At 43.5% G+C, this 21,604-nt stretch overlaps 1 protein-coding gene across 1 annotated transcript in view; it reads left to right on the top strand.

Moving 5' to 3' along the window:
• LOC133647970 (aldehyde oxidase 1-like) overlaps positions 1–17,205 on the top strand; it is a 45,707-nt gene extending 28,502 nt beyond the window's left edge. The window contains exons 12-35 of the mRNA XM_062043734.1: positions 556–649; positions 716–825; positions 920–1,104; positions 1,252–1,414; positions 5,820–5,897; positions 5,970–6,139; positions 6,217–6,343; positions 6,423–6,545; positions 6,621–6,717; positions 7,495–7,619; positions 7,693–7,826; positions 7,905–7,992; positions 8,057–8,143; positions 10,314–10,505; positions 10,576–10,803; positions 10,868–10,963; positions 11,028–11,156; positions 11,239–11,313; positions 11,388–11,440; positions 12,942–13,056; positions 13,135–13,200; positions 13,298–13,486; positions 13,565–13,732; positions 13,921–17,205. Of these exons, the coding sequence (XP_061899718.1) occupies positions 556–649; positions 716–825; positions 920–1,104; positions 1,252–1,414; positions 5,820–5,897; positions 5,970–6,139; positions 6,217–6,343; positions 6,423–6,545; positions 6,621–6,717; positions 7,495–7,619; positions 7,693–7,826; positions 7,905–7,992; positions 8,057–8,143; positions 10,314–10,505; positions 10,576–10,803; positions 10,868–10,963; positions 11,028–11,156; positions 11,239–11,313; positions 11,388–11,440; positions 12,942–13,056; positions 13,135–13,200; positions 13,298–13,486; positions 13,565–13,732; positions 13,921–13,974 (2,946 nt within the window). The 3' untranslated portion in view covers positions 13,975–17,205. The remainder of the gene's footprint in view (positions 1–555; positions 650–715; positions 826–919; positions 1,105–1,251; positions 1,415–5,819; positions 5,898–5,969; positions 6,140–6,216; positions 6,344–6,422; positions 6,546–6,620; positions 6,718–7,494; positions 7,620–7,692; positions 7,827–7,904; positions 7,993–8,056; positions 8,144–10,313; positions 10,506–10,575; positions 10,804–10,867; positions 10,964–11,027; positions 11,157–11,238; positions 11,314–11,387; positions 11,441–12,941; positions 13,057–13,134; positions 13,201–13,297; positions 13,487–13,564; positions 13,733–13,920) is intronic.
• Positions 17,206–21,604: the final 4,399 nt, after the last annotated feature.

The raw sequence follows: 21,604 nt of genomic DNA, 5'->3' as shown, positions 1-21,604 counted from the left end.
ACAGAAAAAGGTAAAGTGAAATGACAGACAGACAGGGCTTTGCTGTCCGTAACACACACACACACGCACACACACACACCGCAAAATGAGCTAACGTTACGCTAAAAGTGAATTAGCCTTCACCTCAAGCCAGGACTGCGAGCGAGCTGAGCTGCCTTTTATATTTCTAGAAGGTCAACGGGCTCATAGTGATGTTACTAGTAGTTGACTGGGAGGTGTTTATTATCATTTGGGGAGAGTCGGCAGCCTGATGCTTACCTGCATGCGCTCTGAATATGCACTGCTGATTGGCTGTTACCGCTCTGTTTGTAACCAATCAGATGGTAGTGTGGGTGGGACAATGCTGGGTGCTGTGTAGAGTACTGACAGAAACAGAGGCAGAAGGAAGCGGAGGCGGCTACTTAATATGTTCGTGTGGAAACTCGTTCGGTACACCTCCGAACCGAACCCAAACCCCAGTACCGAAACGGTTCAATACAAATACACGTTCCGTTACACCCCTATTTCTATGTCAAAAAGGCTGTGAATTGTGTGTCACATGTTTTCATTTTACAGACTCTTGGAGGAAACATTATGAGTGCATATCCAAACTCTGACCTAAACCCAGTTTTTGCTGCCGGTAACTGCAGCGTGAGCGTCATCAACAGTGGTAAGATACTGACAAACAGGAACTTTCACCACTTCAGCAGACCACACGTTTATTCTGCATCACCAGAAGGAAAACGGGAGGTTCCACTCAATCAGGACTTCTTTGTGAGCCTTGGGAAGACCATCTTGAAGCCAGAGGAGATTGTTGTCTCTGTGCTAATCCCTTTCTCCAGAAAGGTGCAAATGTTGCTTTTGAAAGTACAAAAACAGTACACACATAAACATATTAAAATCAATAAATATATGGTGCCATGTCATGTTTGTACTGCAGGGAGAGTTTGTTCGAGCATTCCGTCAGGCTCCAAGAAAGAAGAGTGCGTTTGCTACTGTGACCACTGGGATGCGAGTGATGTTCTCTAAAGGGTCCAGAATAGTAGAAGATATCAGTATTTACTACGGAGGTGTAGGCGCAACCACGGCCAGCGCCACCAAAACCTGTGCTGCCATCATTGCACGGTCAGCCATGTTTTATATAATACCACAAGATTAGAGCATTCTTATTATTGTTTCTGTTAGTTTTGGCAATCCATGTAGAATGAATCCAAAGCAGTGATTAGTGATTGTTGACCTTTCACCATTAATTCATAACAAAATCTTATCCAGACCGTGGAATGATGAAACCCTCAACCAGGCTTACGACATCCTCATCAAAGAATTTGACCTCCCACCTTCGATTCCAGGAGGAAAAGCAGAGTTCCGTCGCTCTCTGACTCTCAGTTTCCTTTTCAAATTCAATCTAGAGATCCTTCAGACCCTCAGAAAGATGGTAAGCACCTCCTGCATGGTCCAGCCTACCTGGTTTATAGTGGAAACGTTGGTATTCTCAGTGCATTGAATGGATAGCTACTGGATCAGAGGCTAAATTTACGCCCTGGGCAAACCATCCCTTGTTTACTGACTGCATCCGAAGTAAGCAGGCTACAGCATCACCTTAGTTACATAAATCACATCACAAAAAACATTTGTCACTGCCAAAAAGCAGAGTACTCAAAGGGGAACTGCACTTTTTTTGGAATTTTGCCTATCGTTCACAATCATTATGAGAGAAATAACGATGGATGTTTTTGGTTTTTTCCATCCATCCATCCATCTTATTCCACTTATCCGAGGTTGGGTCGGGTTTTTTTTTACATTTTAAATATTAAATAAATGCGATCTAAAGTTTGCTTACAATGGAGCCTATGGCAGCCGGTGCCACGCAATTCCGCCTATAAAGATTGGATAGGATAGGTCTTTATTGTCATTGCACAAGTACAACATGTACGGGTTTTCCAGGGCGCAGTAGGTCTCGGGCGGGTCCCTGCAGGTGATGTTGGGCGGATCCAGGGTCACCTTCAGGTACTGGGTCATGTCGGCCGCGGGGGGTCTACTCAGGCTCTGGTGGAGGCCGAGAAGACGGTCAAACTTGACTATCTAGAGGAAGTAAAAGTCGTATCAAGGGCGGTATAGCTCGGTTGGTAGAGCGGCCGTGCCAGCAACTTGAGGGTTGCAGGTTCGATCCCCGCTTCCACCATCCTAGTCACTGCCGTCGTGTCCTTGGGCAAGACACTTTACCCACCTGCTCCCAGTGCCACCCACACTGGTTTAAATGTAACTTAGATATTGGGTTTCACAATGTAAAGCGCTTTGAGTCACTGGAGAAAAAGCGCTATATAAATGTAATTCACTTCACTTCACTTCACTACAACGAAACTATGTTTTCAGCACAAACCCGTTCAAGATTAGACAAACAAACAGTGTACAGGGTTACAGAACAGGAATGCTGATGGGTCGCCACAAGGCGCCCCGTAAAAGATGGGAAAAAGGTCAACGCTGGGGAAGGATGAGTAAAAAAATACAATCTAGACTGGGCTCCTAAGGGGGCCCAGTCTGGAATGGGAAAGAACCTCACATATACATATTACAACGTACATCTCGAGATATCTAGCAACAGAGGGGAGGGAGTGCGGAGTCATGGTGGCAGGCCGCAGCTCTCAGGCGCTGACCATCCTTCCATTACCCCTATGGGATTTGGGTCGAGGGCGTAGGATTGGGGGTGAGGTATGTGTGTGTGGCGTATATTTTTGTGGATGCATGTTTGTGTGTAAGCCTGCAGTGTGTCTCTGTTCCGCGGCCTTGATGTCGTGCAGCCGATAAGTCCAAAGTCAACAACAGCAGGTGTGTGTCCATGAGAGACAAGAAAGAAGTTTGTTGTGTCTTCGCCGAGAGTCTCCAAGCCAGGGAAACTATCCAAGTTAGAATGTTTTTGTATACGAGTGAAAATATTTTGCGATATTGCCATATTTTTGCTGAAAGGATTTAGTAGAGAACAACGACGATAAAGGTCGCAACTTTTGGTCACTAATAAAAAAAAGCCTTGCCTATACCGGAAGTAGCGTGACGTCACCGGGGGAAGGACTCCTCACATTTCCCCATTGTTTACAATGCAGCGAGAGAGATTCGGACCGAGAAAGCGATGATTACCCCATTAATTTGAGCAAGGATGAAAGATTCGTGGATGAGGAACGTGAGAGTGAAGGACTAGAGTGCAGTGCAGGACGTATCTTTTTTCGCTCTGACCGTAATTTAGGTACAAGGGTTCATTGGATTCCACACTTTCTCCTTTTTTTATTGTGGATCACGGATTTGTATTTTAAACCACCTCGGATACTATATCCTCTTGAAAATGAGAGTCGAGAACGCGAAATAGACATTCACAGTGACTTTTATCTCCACGACAATACATCGGCAAAGCTCTTTAGCTACGGAGCTAACGTGATAGCATCGGGCTCAAATGCAGATAGAAACAAAATAAATAAATCCCTGACTGGAAGGATAGACAGAAAATCAACAATACTATTAAACCATGGACATGTAACTACACGGTTAATAATTTCCAGCTTGGCGAAGCTTAACAATGCTGTTGCTAACGACGCCATTGAAGCTAACTTAGCAACGGGACCTCACAGAGCTATTATAAAAACATTAGCTCTCCACCTACGCCAGCCAGCCCTCATCTGCTCATCAACACCCGTGCTCACCTGCGTTCCAGCGATCGACGGAAGGACGAAGGACTTCACCCGATCATCCGTGCGGTCGGCGGCTAGTGTCGGCTAGTGTCGGCTAGCGCATCTGCTATCCAAGTCAAAGTCCTCCTGGTTGTGTTGCTACAGCCAGCCGGTAATACACCGATCCCACCTACAACTTTCTTCTTTGCAGTCTTCATTGTTCATTAAACAAATTGCAAAAGATTCACCAACACAGATGTCCAGAATACTGTGGAATTTTGCGATGAAAACAGAGCTTTTTGTATTGGATTCAATGGGGTACCAATACTTCCGTTTCAACGATTGACGTCACGCGCATACGTCATCATACATAGACGTTTTCAACCGGAAGTTTCGCAGGAAATTTAAAATGGCACGTCATAAGTTAACCCGGCCGTATTGGCATGTGTTGCAATGTTAAGATTTCATCATTGATATATAAACTATCAGACTGCGTGGTCGGTAGTAGTGGCTTTCAGTAGGCCTTTAAAAAACAACATTTGCTTTTTATTTTTCTTCATCACTGATTATTACTCAATGCAGACTTCAATCAATCAATGCTGACTTCAATCAATCAATCAATCATATACTTAATGATGAGAGCCAACAAACATAATAAAACATCACTTACTGTGCAAGGTCTGTTGTCATTAGGATGCTGACTGCTGGCATGTACATACAGAATATTCCCATTTAGATGAAGAATGACCATAATCCTCACGAAGAAACAGGGTGGGAGGCCTTGGGGGACAAAGCGTCTTTGTCAACTTGTCAGAATGCGTCCTCAAACTTCTTCTGTCCAGGTGAGATGCATGATTCATGATAGACAATTAACTTTCAGGGGGCAAGGAAGTGAGAAAGCAGCAGACCACTCGATGGTGTAAACATAGGGACACGCGGTAGTGATCACGGCGTCGCTATAAATAGTTTGTCTGTGTTAGCGCTTATAATAACAATATCACTAATACTCATACTTGACAACCTTGAGACCTTCGAATTCGGAAGATTGGGGGGTTTGAGGTGTGTGTGTGGGGGTTGGGGTGTAGCTGGGGTGTATATTGTAGCCCGGAAGAGTTAGGGATGCAAGGGGTTCTGGGTATTTGTTCTGTTGTGTTTATGTTGTGTTACGGTGCGGATGTTCTCCCGAAATGTGTTTGTCATTCTTGTTTGACGTGGGTTCACAGTGTGGCGCATATTTGTAACAGTGTTAAAGTTGTTTATACGGCCACCCTCAGTGTGACCTGTATGGCTGTTGATCAAGTATGTCTTGCAGTCACGGACGCATCGACAGGTTGTAGAGGACGCCAAAGGCAGTGCCATCACGGCACGCCCTTAATATTGTTGTCCGGGTGAAAATCGGGTGAAATTCGGGAGAATTGTTGCCCCGGGAGATTTTCGGGAGGGGCACTGAAATTTGGGAGTCTCCCGGGAAAATCGGGAGGGTTGGCAAGTATGCTAATACTTGGTCAATATTCAAGTCACGAATAGCAAATTGAGTATTGTTGGCAGTTTTTGAATGGTTGTTTATTGGATTATATGGGCGCAATAGAGGACCTCCCATTGTCTTCACTGTTAGTGGACTTTTATTTACGTTTGTTTGCAAGTTAGAATGCATTAAAAAAAAAAAATCCATCCGCCGTCATAATGATTGTGGACAAAATTCCAAAAAAAGTGCAGTTCCCCTTTAAAGGGTTGCTTTGAGGAACACCTCAGTTATGTAAATCATAACGTTGGAACACAGTGTTCTATGTTTGCTAGCAAGCTTCAAAATGTCAGTGCAAGTATCTGTGCATACAATTGGTCCAAGTTCTTCATACAACAGGAGCACTCTAGTGTTTTTAGGAATTTGTAGCAAAAATGTTTTGAACTGAACTGGTATGGTCTCATTCCCGGGCTAGATTTGGCAGCCAGTTGAATAGCCCTGCTTTAAATCATTTGGATCCTGCACTATGAACTCAAACTAGAGCTGTCTAACTAAAGTCTGTGAGTATGGACTGATGAAGTCTGCTAGCTGAGGAGAAACGTCTTCTAAGAATATCTGAACAGTCCACTTGTGGTCAATTCTCAGAATGATGCCTTGAGAGTACCATGCCCTTTGGATGAATGAGAACTTTCACTGGCATGGTAAATGATTGTCTTTTGAAGAACGTGATTGAAGAGGAAGTCACGGAGAAGATTGAGCCACTGCCCAGAGAGATCCAGCGGAGCCAACAGGAGTTCCATGTCAGTATAGGTCACCATTTCCTCCTTCAAATGCACACAGTTGTCAAATAAACCTGGCTGCATCTTCTTCAGAATGTCTCTGAGGGCCAGAGCGAACATGACCCAGTGGGCCGACCCGTCATGCATCGATCCGCCATCAGCCAGGCCACTGGAGAGGCAGTTTACTGCGATGATCTCCCGACAATTGATGGCGAACATTTCCTGGCTCTGGTCACCAGCTCAAAAGCACATGCCAAGATCATGTGAGGAAAAATGATTGTGGACATTAACACATTCAACATGCTCTGCATGGCTCATGTTTTTATTTATTTTTTAACAGAAGCGTGGATGTGAGCAATGCCCTACTACTTCCCGGTGTCATTGACGTCATCACGGCCAAAGATATTCCTGGGAAGAAAACCCGCATCCTTTGTGGTTATGATGAAGACGTGCTTGCTGGGACACAGGTCAGTCATTTGTTCATCTTGGATGTAACTGTCAGTAGACGCAGCGGAAGATGTGCATGTGCTAGTTCCGTGTGTCCAGGTGTCATGCATCGGTCACATAGTGTGTGCTGTCTTGGCGGACTCCAGAGTTCATGCCAAAAGAGGTGCGTCAGCAGTGAATATCAGCTATGAAGACTTGCCAGACCCCATTTTTACTATCGAGGTGAAGAAAATACACCTATCGGGTTGTACATCGTTGTCGGGTTCGTGATAAGTGGTCTTACTCTCACTGTAACAGGACGCCATTAAGCAGTCATCCTTCTATGAGCCACGAAGGAAGATTGAGAGAGGAAATGTGACAGAGGCCTTCAAGGGTGTCGATCTGGTTCACGAAGGTGAATACCCTTTCAACTCTGTGGAGTTAACCGGCTCTATTCCAGCCCTTACAGTAATCTAATGCTGTTGTGTTGTTTGTAGAGATGTCCGATAATGGCTTTTTTGCCGATACCCGATATTCCGATATTGTCCAACTATTTATTGTAGCGTCCCGGAAGAGTTAGTGCTGCAAGGAGTTCTGGGTATTTGTTCTGTTGCTTTAAATGCCCCCGAATCACAGAAGTACTGCCATTAAAAGCAAGGTCTGATTTGACATGTTTAGGGAGAAATGTTACCGTACTTTTCGTGTTTTCCCCACGTTTCCGTCCAGAAAAACACGAGTGACAACGTCAACAACAACATTGATTGATTGAATTGATTGATTGAAACTTTTATTAGTAGATTGCACAGTACAGTACATATTCCGTACAATTCACCACTAAATGGTAACACCCGATTAAGTTTTTCAACTTGTTTAAGTCGGGGTCCACGTTAATCAATTAATGGTAACAAACAACAAACTGTATTGTCCATTGCACACTGCTTTATTATCCTCATTGGTGTGGAAAGTCTTTTCAGTGGCCTCACTGAGAAATTTTAGGAGTGAAGTTTGTTCCTTCATTTTTCTTTCTGCAGGCGCCCAATTTTGTGATGTCAGAGTATTTTTTTTAAAACAAGAGTGTCCATTTTTGAAAATTGCCTCAGAAAGATTTCTATGCCCAGCTCGGGCTAGTCCGATACTGATCTGAGGACCACGTGCTCTATTCTATTTGAAAACCTTTGGATATTTTCTCCAGGAGAGATTCGTATAGGCGGCCAGGAACATTTCTACATGGAGACCCAGAGCATGTTGGTCGTACCAGTGGGAGAGGAAAGGGAGTTGAACGTTTATGCGTCTTCTCAGTGGCCAACAGCACTTCAGGTACTTCAAGACCATCCGTTATGTGTTTCCTCCCTTGTGACATCAGGTGTGCTGCCATATGTTCTGCCTCTAGATAGCCGTTGCTGAAACGTTGGCCATCCCGTCCAACCGAGTGATCTGTCACGTCAAAAGATTGGGCGGGGCATTTGGAGGGAAGGTCGTAAAAACCAACATACTTGCTTGTATCACGTCTCTGGCTGCGTGGAAGTAAGTGTTCCCAAAAACCTTACTGATGTTCTTCATCACTTCAATAGACAGTCTGATTTTTTTGTTGCTTTGTTTTAGGAACAACTGTCCAGTCCGCTGTGTTCTGGAACGAGGTGAGGACATGCTGATCACTGGCGGACGTCATCCTGTGCTGGGTAAATACAAGGTATTGGACACATTTGTACAAATCAGCAGACTCTTCAGTAAACAACAACTGTGTTTGTTTTTAGGTTGGCTTCCAGAAAGATGGAAGGATCCTGGCGGCAGATTTCCAGATCTACACCAATGCTGGCAATGCAGTCGATGAATCAGTCTTTGTGCGTGACATAGGTTCACTCTTTCCTAGTCTTATTTTTCCACCAAGCAGTCCAGTTCTCAGAGCAATCAATTGATCGCAACAGATTGTCAGGTTCTGGTTGTTTTAGTCTAGAGCTGTCCTAACTAGTCTTTTGAGCATGAACTGATGAAGCCTGCTTGGATGATGAAACATCTCATAAGAAATGTTCCGAGGCTCTTCTTAAGTTTGTCCAGTTTAGGGTAGGAAATTGATTCTCAATATTATCAATGGCAGATTCTCTGAACCTTTTGATGATACAGAGCGTAGATGGTGAAATCCCTAAATTCCTTGCAATAACTCGTTGAGAAATGTTGTTCTTAAACTGTTCGACAATTTGCTCACGCATTTGTTCACAAAGTGGTGACCCTCGCCCCATACTTGTTTGTGAATGACTGAGCATTTCATGGAAGCTGCTTTTATACCCAATCATGGCACCCACCTGTTCCCAATTAGCCTGTTCACCTGTGGGATGTTCCAAATAAGTGTTTGATGAGCATTCCTCAACGTTCTCAGTCTTTTTTTGCCACTTGTGCCAGCTTTTTTGAAACATGTTGCAGGCATCAAATTCCAAATGATAATAAGTGTAGCAGTTCGAACATTAAATATCTTGTCTTTGCCATCCATCCATCCATCTTCTTCCGCTTATCCGAGGTCGGGTCGCGGGGGAAGCAGCCTAAGCAGGGAAACCCAGACCTCTCCCCAGCCACTTCGTCCAGCTCTTCCCGGGGGATCCCGAGGCGTTCCCAGGCCAGCCGGGAGACATAGTCTTCCCAACGTGTCCTGGGTCTTCCCCGTGGCCTCCTACCGGTCGGACGTGCCCTAAACACCTCCCTAGGGAGGCGTTCGGGTGGCACCCTGACCAGATGCCCGAACCACCTCATCTGGCTCCTCTTGATGTGGAGGAGCAGCGGCTTTACTTTGAGCTCCCCCCGGATGGCAGAGCTTCTCACCCTATCTCTAAGGGAGAGCCCCGCCACCCGGCGGAGGAAACTCATTTCGGCCGCTTGTACCCGTGATCTTGTCCTTTCGGTCATAACCCAAAGCTCATGACCATAGGTGAGGATGGGAACGTAGATCGACCGGTAAATTGAGAGCTTTGCCTTCCGGCTCAGCTCCTTCTTCACCACAACGGATCGATACAGCGTCCGCATTACTGAAGACGCCGCACCGATCCGCCTGTCAATCTCACGATCCACTCTTCCCTCACTCGTGAACAAGACTCCGAGGTACTTGAACTCCTCCACTTGGGGCAGGGTCTCCTCCGCAACCCGGAGATGGCACTCCACCCTTTTCCGGGCGAGAACCATGGACTCGGACTTGAAGGTGCTGATTCTCATCCCAGTCGCTTCACACTCAGCTGCGAACCGATCCAGTGAGAGCTGAAGATCCTGGCCAGATGAAGCCATCAGGACCACATCATCTGCAAAAAGCAGAGACCCAATCCTGCAGCCACCAAACCAGATCCCCCCAACGCCTTGACTGCGCCTAGAAATTCTGTCCATAAATGTTATGAACAGAATCTGTGACAAAGGGCAGCCTTGGCGGAGTCCAACCCTCACTGGAAACGTGTCCGACTTACTGCCGGCAATGCGGACCAAACTCTGGCACTGATCATACAGGGAGCGGACCGCCACAATCAGACAGTCCGATACCCCATACTCTCTGAGCACTCCCCACAGGACTTCCAGAGGGACACGGTCGAATGCCTTCTCAAAAGTCCACAAAACACATGTAGACTGGTTGGGCAAACTCCCATGCACCCTCAAGGACCCTGCCGAGAGTATAGAGCTGGTCCACAGTTCCACGACCAGGACGAAAACCACACTGTTCCTCCTGAATCCGAGGTTCGACTTGTCTTTGCGGTCTATTCAATTGAATATAGGTTGAGAAGGATTTGCAAATCATTGTATTCTGTTTTTATTTACCATTTACATAACGTGCCAACGTTTTGGGTTTTGTAGTTGATCTGAATGTCTCACCTACAAACCCTGCGATAGAAACAAAGCTATATCAGGGTTTGATTTGGCAGGCAACCCTGATATGCACATCAAGTGGTGACCTATACTGAACTTGGTGGAAACATGTTTTAGTTGACCATATGACTGCTTCTTCTTCAAATACCCAAGACCCAAATGATATTGATCTTGCAGGTAGCAGAGAAGATACTGCTTCACCTGGACAACTCCTACAACATTCCAAATCTGCGTGGCCGAGCTGCCGCCTGCAGAACCAACCTGCCCTCCAACACAGCCTTCAGAGGCTTCGGGGTGCCTCAAGGTGCTTGTATTGTGGAGAACATGATACATGATGTGGGAATGGCGCTACAGTTTCCTGTGGATAAGGTCAAATCTAAAGTACAATCCAATTATTTGTATTTTATACGAAATGTCTGAATAACGAATGATTGATCAGATTCAAGAGATCAATATGTACAGAGGACCATCACTCACCCACTACAAGATGGAGTTCAGCCCAGAGAACTTACTGCGCTGCTGGGACGAATGTAAAGTCAAGTCTGACTATAATGGCCGCTGCGATGCTGTAGACAAGTTTAACCAGCAGAACCGCTGGAAGAAGAGAGGAATAGCCATTACCCCGATTAAATATGGCATCGGCTTTGCAGAAGGCTTCATGAACCAAGTAGGTTGTTTGTGTAGCTCCTTTCTGGCTTACAAAATGAGGTGAAATAAGTTTGTTTGTCTAGGGCGCCGCTCTGGTGAACATCTATGTAGATGGCTCGGTTCTGGTGACTCATGCTGGGACAGAGATGGGTCAAGGAGTCCACACTAAAATGCAACAGGTGCGCATGTGATGGCTGACATCCGTCTGATATTTCAGAGCATCAAAATCTCGTATGCGGACAGGTGGCCAGTCGTGAGCTTCACATCCCCCCCTCAAAGGTCTACATCAGTGAAACCAACACCAGCACTGTTCCTAACACCTTCCCCTCCGCCGCCTCCTATGGCACAGACGCCAACGGCATTGCCGTAAAGGTATACATCCTTTTTCCTGCTATTTGTTCCCCTGTCATTTAAAGTGCAGGTACACTGCAAAATATTACTGTCATGTTTTTAGAATGCTTGCCAGACTCTCTATCAGCGACTGGTGCCAGTCCGACTGAAGAACCCCAAAGGAACATGGGAGAATTGGGTGCGAAGGGATGATACATTTAATTGCAGCTATGTCACACACACAAGTTATTTAGTACATTACTTTATTCGCAGGTCTCTGAAGCCATTATGGAGAAGATCAGTTTATCTGCCACTGGATACCACAGGTGAGACTTGAACATTGTGTCAGATGTCCTACCTCAGACCAGTGCTTCCAGAGGTACAAATATATTCACCCCAGTAATATCATCAACACTTACCTGACTGGATGAAGTCCTTGGGCTCAAATACTAGTATGGCCTGTAGTGTGTAGCATGCTGGCAATTATCTGTGCATGTGATGGAAGAATGCACTGCACATGTGATGGAGGAATGCACCGTGCAGGGTTGAAATTCAACTGAATTTGCATTAAATCAGGTTGTTTAAGCTAATAATCATGCTGCAAGATCTAGCATGTTGCATTCAATGTTTATTCATACTTGCCAACCTTGAGACCTCCAAATTCGGGAGATTGAGGGGGGGTTAACAGGGGGGTAGGAGGGGTTAAGGGGGCAGGAGTATATTTATAGCTAGAATTCACTGAAATTCAAGTATTTCTTATATATATATATATATATACATATAAATAAAATAAATACTTGAATTTCAGTGTTCATTTATTTACACATGTACACACATAACACTCCCCTCTACTCATTGTTGTATTTGAAAGTGCAATGCTTTGCAGCCAGTAGCACAGCCTTTGAAGGAGCATAGGTATGGGCAGTGTAATATTCTGGGTTGGAGTCAATAACCAGGCGAGGTGACAAAGTTACGTCTCTTTACTTCATACTTCAGAACCGACTCCCACACTTGCCGTCGGGGTGCGCAATACAACGTAAACCGTTGGCCAACCAAAAAGTGACCACAGAGCACTATACGGTATAGTGTTCTGTGGTTACTTTTTGGTTGGCCAAGCGGACGTGACGACAGGCTGTCCTCACTCAGGTCCGCACGGACCTGGAGGGGTCGTGCCTTAAGTCCAGCTGGAAATCGGGAGAAATCGGGAGAAAGTAGGGAGAATGGTTGTCCCGGGAGATTTTCGGGAGAGGCACTGAAATTCGGGAGTCTCCCGGAAAATTCGGGAGGGTTGGCAAGTATGTGTTTATTCCCATTAATTCCCGTTAATTCCCATGGAAAGTTTCCAACTTTGAATATTCCCGGAATTTTGCAACCCTAATGATCAATGCGATATTTTTTTGTGATTAATCACATGAGTTAACTTGTAATTTTTGACAGTTCTGGTAGAATTTGTGGATAATGCATATGTTTAAGAGCTATTTCTTTATTCATAATCATGTTTGAGATGGGGGCTTTCTTTGTGTGAAAAGAGTTGCTTTTTCCTTTGGAATGCCAGATCAACTTGGGCTACGCATTTGGATGTGTTGTTCGAGGCTGGTCTCTATTCTCAAATATTTGACAATAAATTACAAAATACCTATTCTATGCTTGGTGGTACCTTTTGAGTTCAGTTTATATGTCATTAAGGAACTTGGGACTGACCAGCGTTTTACATCCCACTTGGAGGAACATCTGGTCAAACGCAACAAATTATATTCCCATTTCATACAAGAATTATGATAACACTAAGACTTCTTATGAACATACTGCTTGCTGCATTCCCCTTAGGGGTGCAGACTCTCACATGGACTGGGACAAGATGGAGGGCCGCCCCTACCCTTATTTCACATTCGGGGTCTGCTGTAGTGAGGTGGAGCTAGACTGCCTCACCGGTGACTACATGGTACGTTAAAGCTTGGCACATCTCCAATCAGTTGCTGCGTGGCAGACATTTTTAGGTGTTGCTTTGTGGATCTTGTAGACGGTGAGGACAGACATTGTAGTGGACATTGGCCAGAGTTTGAACCCGTCGGTGGACGTCGGCCAGGTGAGTCTGCCAGAGACCTGAAGGAATTATTGTCAACAGAGAGAAATTAAAAAGTAATAATATTTTTTTTTTTGGGGTCATCAATTGCCTGGAGCAGATTGAAGGTGCCTTCACGCAGGGTTTGGGTCTGTACACGCTGGAGGAGTTGAAGTTTTCTCCTTCTGGGCTTCTGTACACCCGAGGTCCATCACAGTATAAAATACCCGCTGTTTGCGACATGCCCCTCAGCTTCAATGTCTATCTCCTCTCGGACTCCTACAATCCCCATGCCGTCTACTCTTCCAAGGTCAGAAGTCGTGGTGGGCGAGTAACTGTTTTTTTAGGTCAACTCTGCAGTGTCATTACTCTTTTGTTTTCTCTTTAGGGTATCGGGGAACCCGTCCTCTTCTTGGGCAGCTCAGTGTTCTTCGCCATCAAACATGCTATTGCAGCAGCACGCAAAGAGGTCGGCCTAACGGGCTGTTTTTCTCTCAACAGCCCTGCTACTGCGGAGAGAATTTGCCTCGCCTGCGCAGCCCCCTTTACCCAAAAGGTGTGAAGCCATCTTTTTACTCTATTGATAGCACCGTCTTTTGTTGAAATGCTACAGATGAAGGCAGTAAAATGTTATTAGAACTAGTTTGAATCACAATAAAGCTTACAAAAAGAACACAAAGAAGTAAATATTGAAGTTATTCCAATGAAATCTCAATTGAATTTGGTTTTTGGTTTGATTTGCAGATTCAAGCGAGCAAAACAGGATCCGTCCAACAACCCTGGGCCCTAAACATTTAAAACCCTCAGCTACCTGAAGTGACTAGACCAGGGGTCGGCAACCCAAAATGTTGAAAGAGCCATATGGGTGAGGGCGGACCTACGTCACTTCCGCCCACCAATCCCCTAGCAACCGGGAATTTGTTGAAAACAAACCAGCTCACAGCGAACACAGCATTGACAGAAAAAGCATTTAACGAGTGTTGTGGCTTGGAAGTCGGCGTTAAATCCTTCATTTACGCATTTCTACTTATTCTCATATCGTGTGAAAAAACGAAAATGTATTATTTGCGTCAGACTCGTCTCAGTGAACTTTAAAGCTTCTCAGGCTTAGCTTAGCTTGCTAGTTAGCGTAGCCTGCGCGCTACTAAGAAAGAGACGCGGAAGTTATCAACAACAAGATCAAGTGTTAGTGTATAAAATATTGAGATATTTGAGGGCTACATGTATTGAATGGCAACATGAAAATTATAGGGTTTATTGGTTTTTAAAAACCCAACTGTTAAGTGCAAATTTAAACGAACCCGGTTTTCGAAAATAGCTAGCTAGGCTATAGACTATATAGTATATTACTTACTTAACTTAATCCTCTTCTTCCCGGATGGGAAATAAGGCTTCGACGAGGCTGCTGTGCTCGTCTCTGTGCCTCGCCCCATGTAAGCTTCATCTCTTTCAGCTCCCCTTCAACTGTTCTTTGCCAGGTGTTCTTTGGCCGCCCTGGCTTACGTTTTCCCGGTGGTGTCCATCTTAACGCTGCCTTTGGTATCCTCTCGTTGTCCGGTTTTCGAAAATAGCTAGCTAGGCTATAGACTATATAGTATATACCGCATGTTATTTTTGTACAACTTCAGCTGTTGAACGTTATAAGGTACAAATTCAACAAGTACAACGTTAGCACGGACGGTATAGCCAAGTTGTGGTTAAGAAGGTGGATTTTTGTTCCTTATATTTACCAGAAACGAAGTGATCCGAACACACGACCCGGGACTTTGGGGGACTCCAGTGAGAACCGTCCTCGTTTTCCCGGTGTAAAGCTGCGAGCCATTTGTCTCGTCTCTGTGGGCTTTTATCACGCTTTGGCAGAACAAAATACAACCTTTCTTTTCCCTGTTTCCAGTTGTGGTTAGCACAACCAAAAACAACAGTTTTTCGGCATTTTGGAAGCAGAATGACGGGTTTAACCAGCGTAGGTCGACAGGTTAAAGAGTAATGGCAACGGTTTGTTTTCAACGCCAGTCTGGTTGCTATGGCTCGAAGAACCCGTATGTAGCTCAGTTGCCCGGATGTCGGCCCTCACCCATTGGACCAAAAATACAAAAACAAATCTGTCTGGAGCCGCAAAAAATTAAAAGCCATATTACATACAGATAGTGTGTCATGAGATATACATTTAATTAAGAGGACTTAAAGGAAACTAAATGAGCTCAAATATAGCTACAAATGAAGCATAATGATGCAATATGTACATACAGCTAGCCTAAATAGCATGTTAGCATCGATTAGCTTGCAGTCATGCAGTGACCAAATATGTCTGATTAGCACTCCACACAAGTCAATAACATCAACAAAACTCACCTTTGTGCATTCACGCACAGCGTTAAAAGTTTGGTGGACAAAATGAGACAGAAAAAGTGGCATAAAACATTTCCTAGAAAGTCGGAGAAAGTTATACATGTAAACAAACTACGGTGAGTTCAAGGACCGCCAAAATTAGTAGGACAAAACGGCGCTCGCCAAATACTCGAATCAGTGAAGCATGTTTAATACATGTCAGCTCCCACCATCAGTGTATGAATGTGTGTGTGAATGGGTGAATGTGGAAATAGTGTCAAAGCGCTTTGAGTTCCTTAAAAAGGTAGAAAAGCGCTATACAAGTACAACCCATTTACCATTTAATATAAACAGTGTGCTTTATAACAATGAGGGAGGTTTGTGTCATGTTTGTCCTCCTACAGAAACCATATTAACACAAAAAAAAATTGTTTCCGCTCATCTTTTTCCATTTTTCATACATTTTTGAAAAATCTCCATAGAGCCACTAGGGCGGCGCTAAAGAGCCGCATGCGGGTTGCCGACCCCCGGACTACACCATTGTTTTATGAGCAAATTGTTAACTCTCTGGTGATTTACAGTAACAATGATTCTGCTTGCTTTTTAGAATAATTGTGTGTACACTGCAAAAAGTCAGTGTTCAAAAACAAGAAAAGAAAAAAAAAAAGAGGGGTATTTTATTTAAACTAAGCAAAATTATCTGCCAATGGAACAAGCAAATGTGGCTTGTCAAGACTTTCCAAAACAAGTAAAATTAGCTAACCTCAATGAACCCAAAAAAATACCTTAAAATAAGTATATTCTCACTAATAACAAGTGCACTTTTCTTGGTCGAAAAAAAAGACCTTTTTGCTCAATATGTTGAAAAATATTCTTAAATGAAGTAAATGCTAGTGCCATTATCTTGACATAATGATATGCGCTCTGCATCATGATTTATTTTTTTTCATGCTTGAAGTAAGAATTTATTACTTTAAAAAAGTAGTTTTATACTTGTGAGTGTTGATGACACAGCTTTGCAACAGTTGATATGTTTTACTCAATATAGGTCATCAAATCTCAGCAACAAGCTGTAATATCTTACTGAGATCATTAAAACACTTAAAACAAGTAAAACACTCTAACATAAAATCTGCTTAGTGAAAATAATTATCTTATCTGACAGAAAATAAGCAAATATCACCCTTATTTGAGATATTTCATCTTACTTAGATTTCAGTTTTTGCAGTGTAAGTTATCACACAACTCTTATGCTTAAAGGCCGTTGCTATAGTTATCATCAATTGTGCTGAAGTTGTACTTTTCTATCTGTGCAAAAGGACAACTTGCAATCCAAAGATTGCGAGTCGTCTCGTATCGGTGTTTGTGTCCAGAACATCGAGTACCGTGACGCAGACAAAGCAGAGACAGGGCGATATCACGAGTGTCAGCACATTTGCATTTCTGAATAATCATATATTGTGTCCAAATGGGGCTGCTGAAATTACCCCCCTTCCTTCAGAAGCAGCCTCAGTGATGTAACCAGGGACCTCCCAAATAAATAGAGGAGCACGTGGGACTGGACCTTAGAGCGTGGTGGTAGATTGTAACTGAGTGTGCAGCCCCAGACGTCTCTCCTCATTGAGCCAAATTTAACTCTGTCTCTGCATGATTCCTTGCTTCTTGTCTGTTTAATAGATGTCATCAGTGTTTGAACCTGACATTATTTTACGAGCAAATTGTTAAAGGCCTACTGAAAGCCACTACTAGCGACCACGCAGTCTGATAGTTTATATATCAATGATGAAATATTAACATTGCAACACATGCCAATACGGCCGGGTTAACTTATAAAGTGACATTTTAAATTTCCCGCTAAACTTCCGGTTGAAAACGCCTTTGGATGATGACGTATGCGCGTGACGTAGCCAGTGAAACAGGAGTATCGGTAGCCCATTGAAGCCAATACAAAATAGCTCTGTTTTCATTTCATAATTCCACAGTATTCTGGACATCTGTGTTGGTGAATCTTTTGCAATTTGTTTAATGAACAATGGAGACTGCAAAGAAGAAAGTTGTAGGTGGGATCGGTGTATGAGCGGCTGGCTGTAGCAACACAACAAGGAGGACTTACTTGGATAGCAGACGCGCTAGCCAACGCTAGCCGCCAACCGCATCTGTGATCGGGTGAAGTCCTTCGTCGCGCCGTCGATCGCTGGAACGCAGGTGAGCACGGGTGTTGATGAGCAGATGAGGGCTGGCTGGCGTTGGTGGAGCGCTAATGTTTTTATCATAGCTCTGTGAGGTCCAGTTGCTAAGTTAGCTTCAGCGTCGTTAGCAACAGCATTGTTAAGCTTTGCCAGGCTGAGAATTATTAACCGTGTAGTTACATGTCCATGGTTTAATAGTATTGTTGATCTTCTGTCTATCCTTCCAGTCAGGGGTTTATTTATTTTGTTTCTATCTGCATTTGAGCCAGATGCTATCACGTTAGCTCCGTAGCTAAAGAGCTTCGCCGATGTATTGTCGTGGAGATAAAAGTCACTGTGAATGTCCATTTCGCGTTCTCGACTCTCATTTTCAAGAGGATATAGTATCCGAGGTGGTTTAAAATACAAATCCGTGATCCACAATAGAAAAAGGAGAGAGTGTGGAATCCAATGAGCCAGCTTGTACCTAAGTTACGGTCAGAGCGAAAAAAGATATGTCTTGCACTGCATTCTAGTCCGTCACTCTAACGTTCCTCATCCACAAATCTTTCATCCTCGCTCAAATTAATGGGGTAATCGTCGCTTTCTCGGTCCGAATCGCTCTAGCTGCATTGAAAACAATAGGAAAATATGAGGAGGTGAACAACTGACCACGTCACGCTACTTCCGGTACAGGCAAGGCTTTTTTTTTTATCAGAGACCAAAAGTTGCGAACTTTATCGTCGTTGTTCTATACTAAATCCTTTCAGCAAAAATATGGCAATATCGCGAAATGATCAAGTATGACACATAGAATGGATCGGCTATCCCCGTTTAAATAAAAAAAATTCATTTCAGTAGGCCTTTAACTCTCTGGTGATTTACAGTAACAATGATTCTGCTTGCTTTTGAGAAATGTGACCCCTTGAAACTCTACTCTTAATACAGAATCAGTACTGAATGGGTTAACATTCATCTTTTCATAAAAAATACAAAACATGTGTTGCGGTTCCATGTGGGGAGCAGCAGTGAGGCTTTAGAAGGTAATATGACACTAAAGGGTGTCCCGATACAACTCTTTTATTTCTGATACCACACCGATATTGGGGCCTTTAGGTATTAGACCGATACTGATATTAATCTGATACAATATCAACACAAATCGTAATACATACCGGTAGTTTTATTATTTTGTTGTGTGGAATGTTAGAAAAAAGGCTTGTTCAAGTGAAATTACTGAGAACAACAATACTTACCTTATGACAGACTTGTGCTGTCTTTGAATTGGACACATTGATAAATTCCACAAACAAGAGCTATATTGATGCACGCTTGGTTATAATTTAAAGTCATATCCAACAATTGCGACGACGACTTTTTACTGTAAACTGAGTTTCGTTTTTTAATGATTTCTGCTGGTGGTGTGCCTCCGCATTTTTTTCAACGCAAAAAATGTGCCTTGGCTCAAAAAAGGTTGAAAACACTGGTCTAGAGCTCGGCAGAGTAACCGTATAATACTCTTCCATATCAGTAGGTGGCAGCCGGTAGCTAATTGCTTTGTAGATGTCGGAAACAGCGGGAGGCAAAGTGCAGGTAAAAAGGTGTCTAATGCTTAAACCAAAAATAAACAAAAGGTGAGGGCCCCTAAGAAAAGGCATTGAAGCTTAGGGAAGGCTATGCAGAACGAAACTAAAACTGATCTGGCTACAAAGTAAACAAAAACAGAATGCTGGACGACAGCAAAGACTTACTGTGTACATCCGAACATGACATGACAATCAACAATGTCCCCACAAAGAAGGATTAAAAACAACTGAAATATTCTTGATTGCTAAAACAAAGTAGATGCGGGGAATATCGCTCAAAGGAAGACATGAAACTGCTACAGGAAAATACCAAAAAAAAGACAAAAAGCCACCAAAATAGGAGCGCAAGACAAGAACTAAAACACTACACACAGGAAAACAGCAAAAAACACAAAATAAGTCACGGCGTGATGTGACAGGTGGTGACAGTGCACCTACTTTGAGACAAGAGCTATATTGATGCATGCTTGGTTATGCTTTAAAGTCATACCCAACAATTGCGACGACGACTTTTTACTGTCAACTGAGTTTCGTTTTTTAATGATTTCTGCTGGTGGTGTGCCTCCGCATTTTTTTCAACGCAAAAAATGTGCCTTGGCTCAAAAAAGGTTGAAAACACTGGTCTAGAGCTTGGCAGAGTAACCGTGTAATACTCTTCCATATCAATAAGGGGCAGCAGGTAGCTAATTGCTTTGTAGATGTCGGAAACAGCGGGAGGCAGTGTGCAGGTAAAATTGTCTCTAATGCTTAAACCAAAAATAAACAAAGTTGAGTGCCCCTAAGAAAAGGCATTGAAGCTTAGGGAAGGCTATGCAGAACGAACTTAAAACTGAACTGGCTACAAAGTGCACAAAAACAGAATGCTGGACGACAGCAAAGACTTACTGTGTACATCCGAACATGACATGACAATCAACAATGTTCCCACAAAGAAGGATTAAAAACAACTGAAATATTCTTGATTGCTAAAACAAAGTAGATGCGGGGAATATCGCTCAAAGGGAGACATGAAACTGCTACAGGAAAATACCAAAAAAAGAGAAAAAGCCACAGGAAAACAGAAAAAAAACTCCAAATAAGTCAGGGCGTCATGTGACAGGTGGTGACAGTACACCAACTTTGAGACAAGAGCTATATTGATGCACGCTTGGTTATGCTTTAAAGCAGACCTGGCCAAATTAAGGCCCGGGGGGCCACATGCGGCCCGTTAAGCTCTACGTCACAGCAGGTCAGATGAGGCACCAAGCAGTGTGGGTGGGGAGCGTTTCCACAGAGAGTTTCCAGAACCTGAAATGTGGGTGTCAGGGACAGACGCGGAAGGGCATTTTTACAAGAAAGTTCTAAAGCTTAGTGATATATCAAATATATCAGATTGTAGATGTTTTTTGGTTTTTTACCCTTCACGTTCATATTTCGCTGTGTTTGTTGCATTTGGCTTGATTGTAAAATATGTCGATTGAGAGGGGGTGTGACGTTCATATGTTCTCAATATTCAGTGTTTTATCGTCCATAGAAAAAAAAATTCCATTCCGTTTTTAAGGCGGTCTGTCATAAAATTTTTAGCATTAAATCAGACTTTAGTGTGATGTTTTGTATTAGTTTTCCTAAAAATAGATATACCGTTCCCCCCCATACTTGCCAACCCTCCCGAATTTTCCGGTTAGACTCCCGAAATTCAGCGCCTCCCCCGAAAACCTCCCGGGACAAATATTCTCCCGAAAATCTCCCGATTTTCAGCCGGACCTGAGTGAGGACAGCCTGTTTTCACGTTCGCTTTCCCACGATATAAACAGCGTGCCTGCCCAATCACGTTATTCCATACGAGGCGTCCGGCATACCGCCGATGAGCATGGCGCAGATGGAGAAGATCTTCTCGGCGTCCGTGTTGGCGCACACGTTGCCAAAGCCGACGCTGGTCAGGCGAAGTAGAGGGCGGCGATGTACGAGCTGCGCACCGACGTGTTGTTGACGTAGGGCATCTCCAGGCGTTGGCCCAGCGCATGGAGCCGTCCTCTGTGAAGAGACGGGAGGACAACAGGGTGACAAGAACTAAATCATCCAGACTAGAGATAAATTGTATTATTATGTTCATCTTACCTAAAAATAAATATATTTATTAATTTAAAAAAAAAAAAAAAATACATTTTTACTATATTTTGCTAAAAACATCAAAATTAATTGTATTTTTTTTGTATTTTTTCTGACTCCATAGAGTTATACATTAAAATAAACATATTTGAAATAATTAATTTTAAATGATCATAATAATTCATTTAAAATGACCATATTTAATTATGAAAATAATTGCTTGTTTATCAAAAACTTTAGCATTTTATTCATTACATT

The sequence above is a fragment of the Entelurus aequoreus genome, linkage group LG01, assembly GCF_033978785.1.
Source record: "Entelurus aequoreus isolate RoL-2023_Sb linkage group LG01, RoL_Eaeq_v1.1, whole genome shotgun sequence".
Taxonomy (NCBI): Eukaryota; Metazoa; Chordata; class Actinopteri; order Syngnathiformes; family Syngnathidae; genus Entelurus; species Entelurus aequoreus.
Note: the sequence above shows the minus strand (reverse complement) of the source record. Positions and strands in the feature narration are given on the sequence as shown.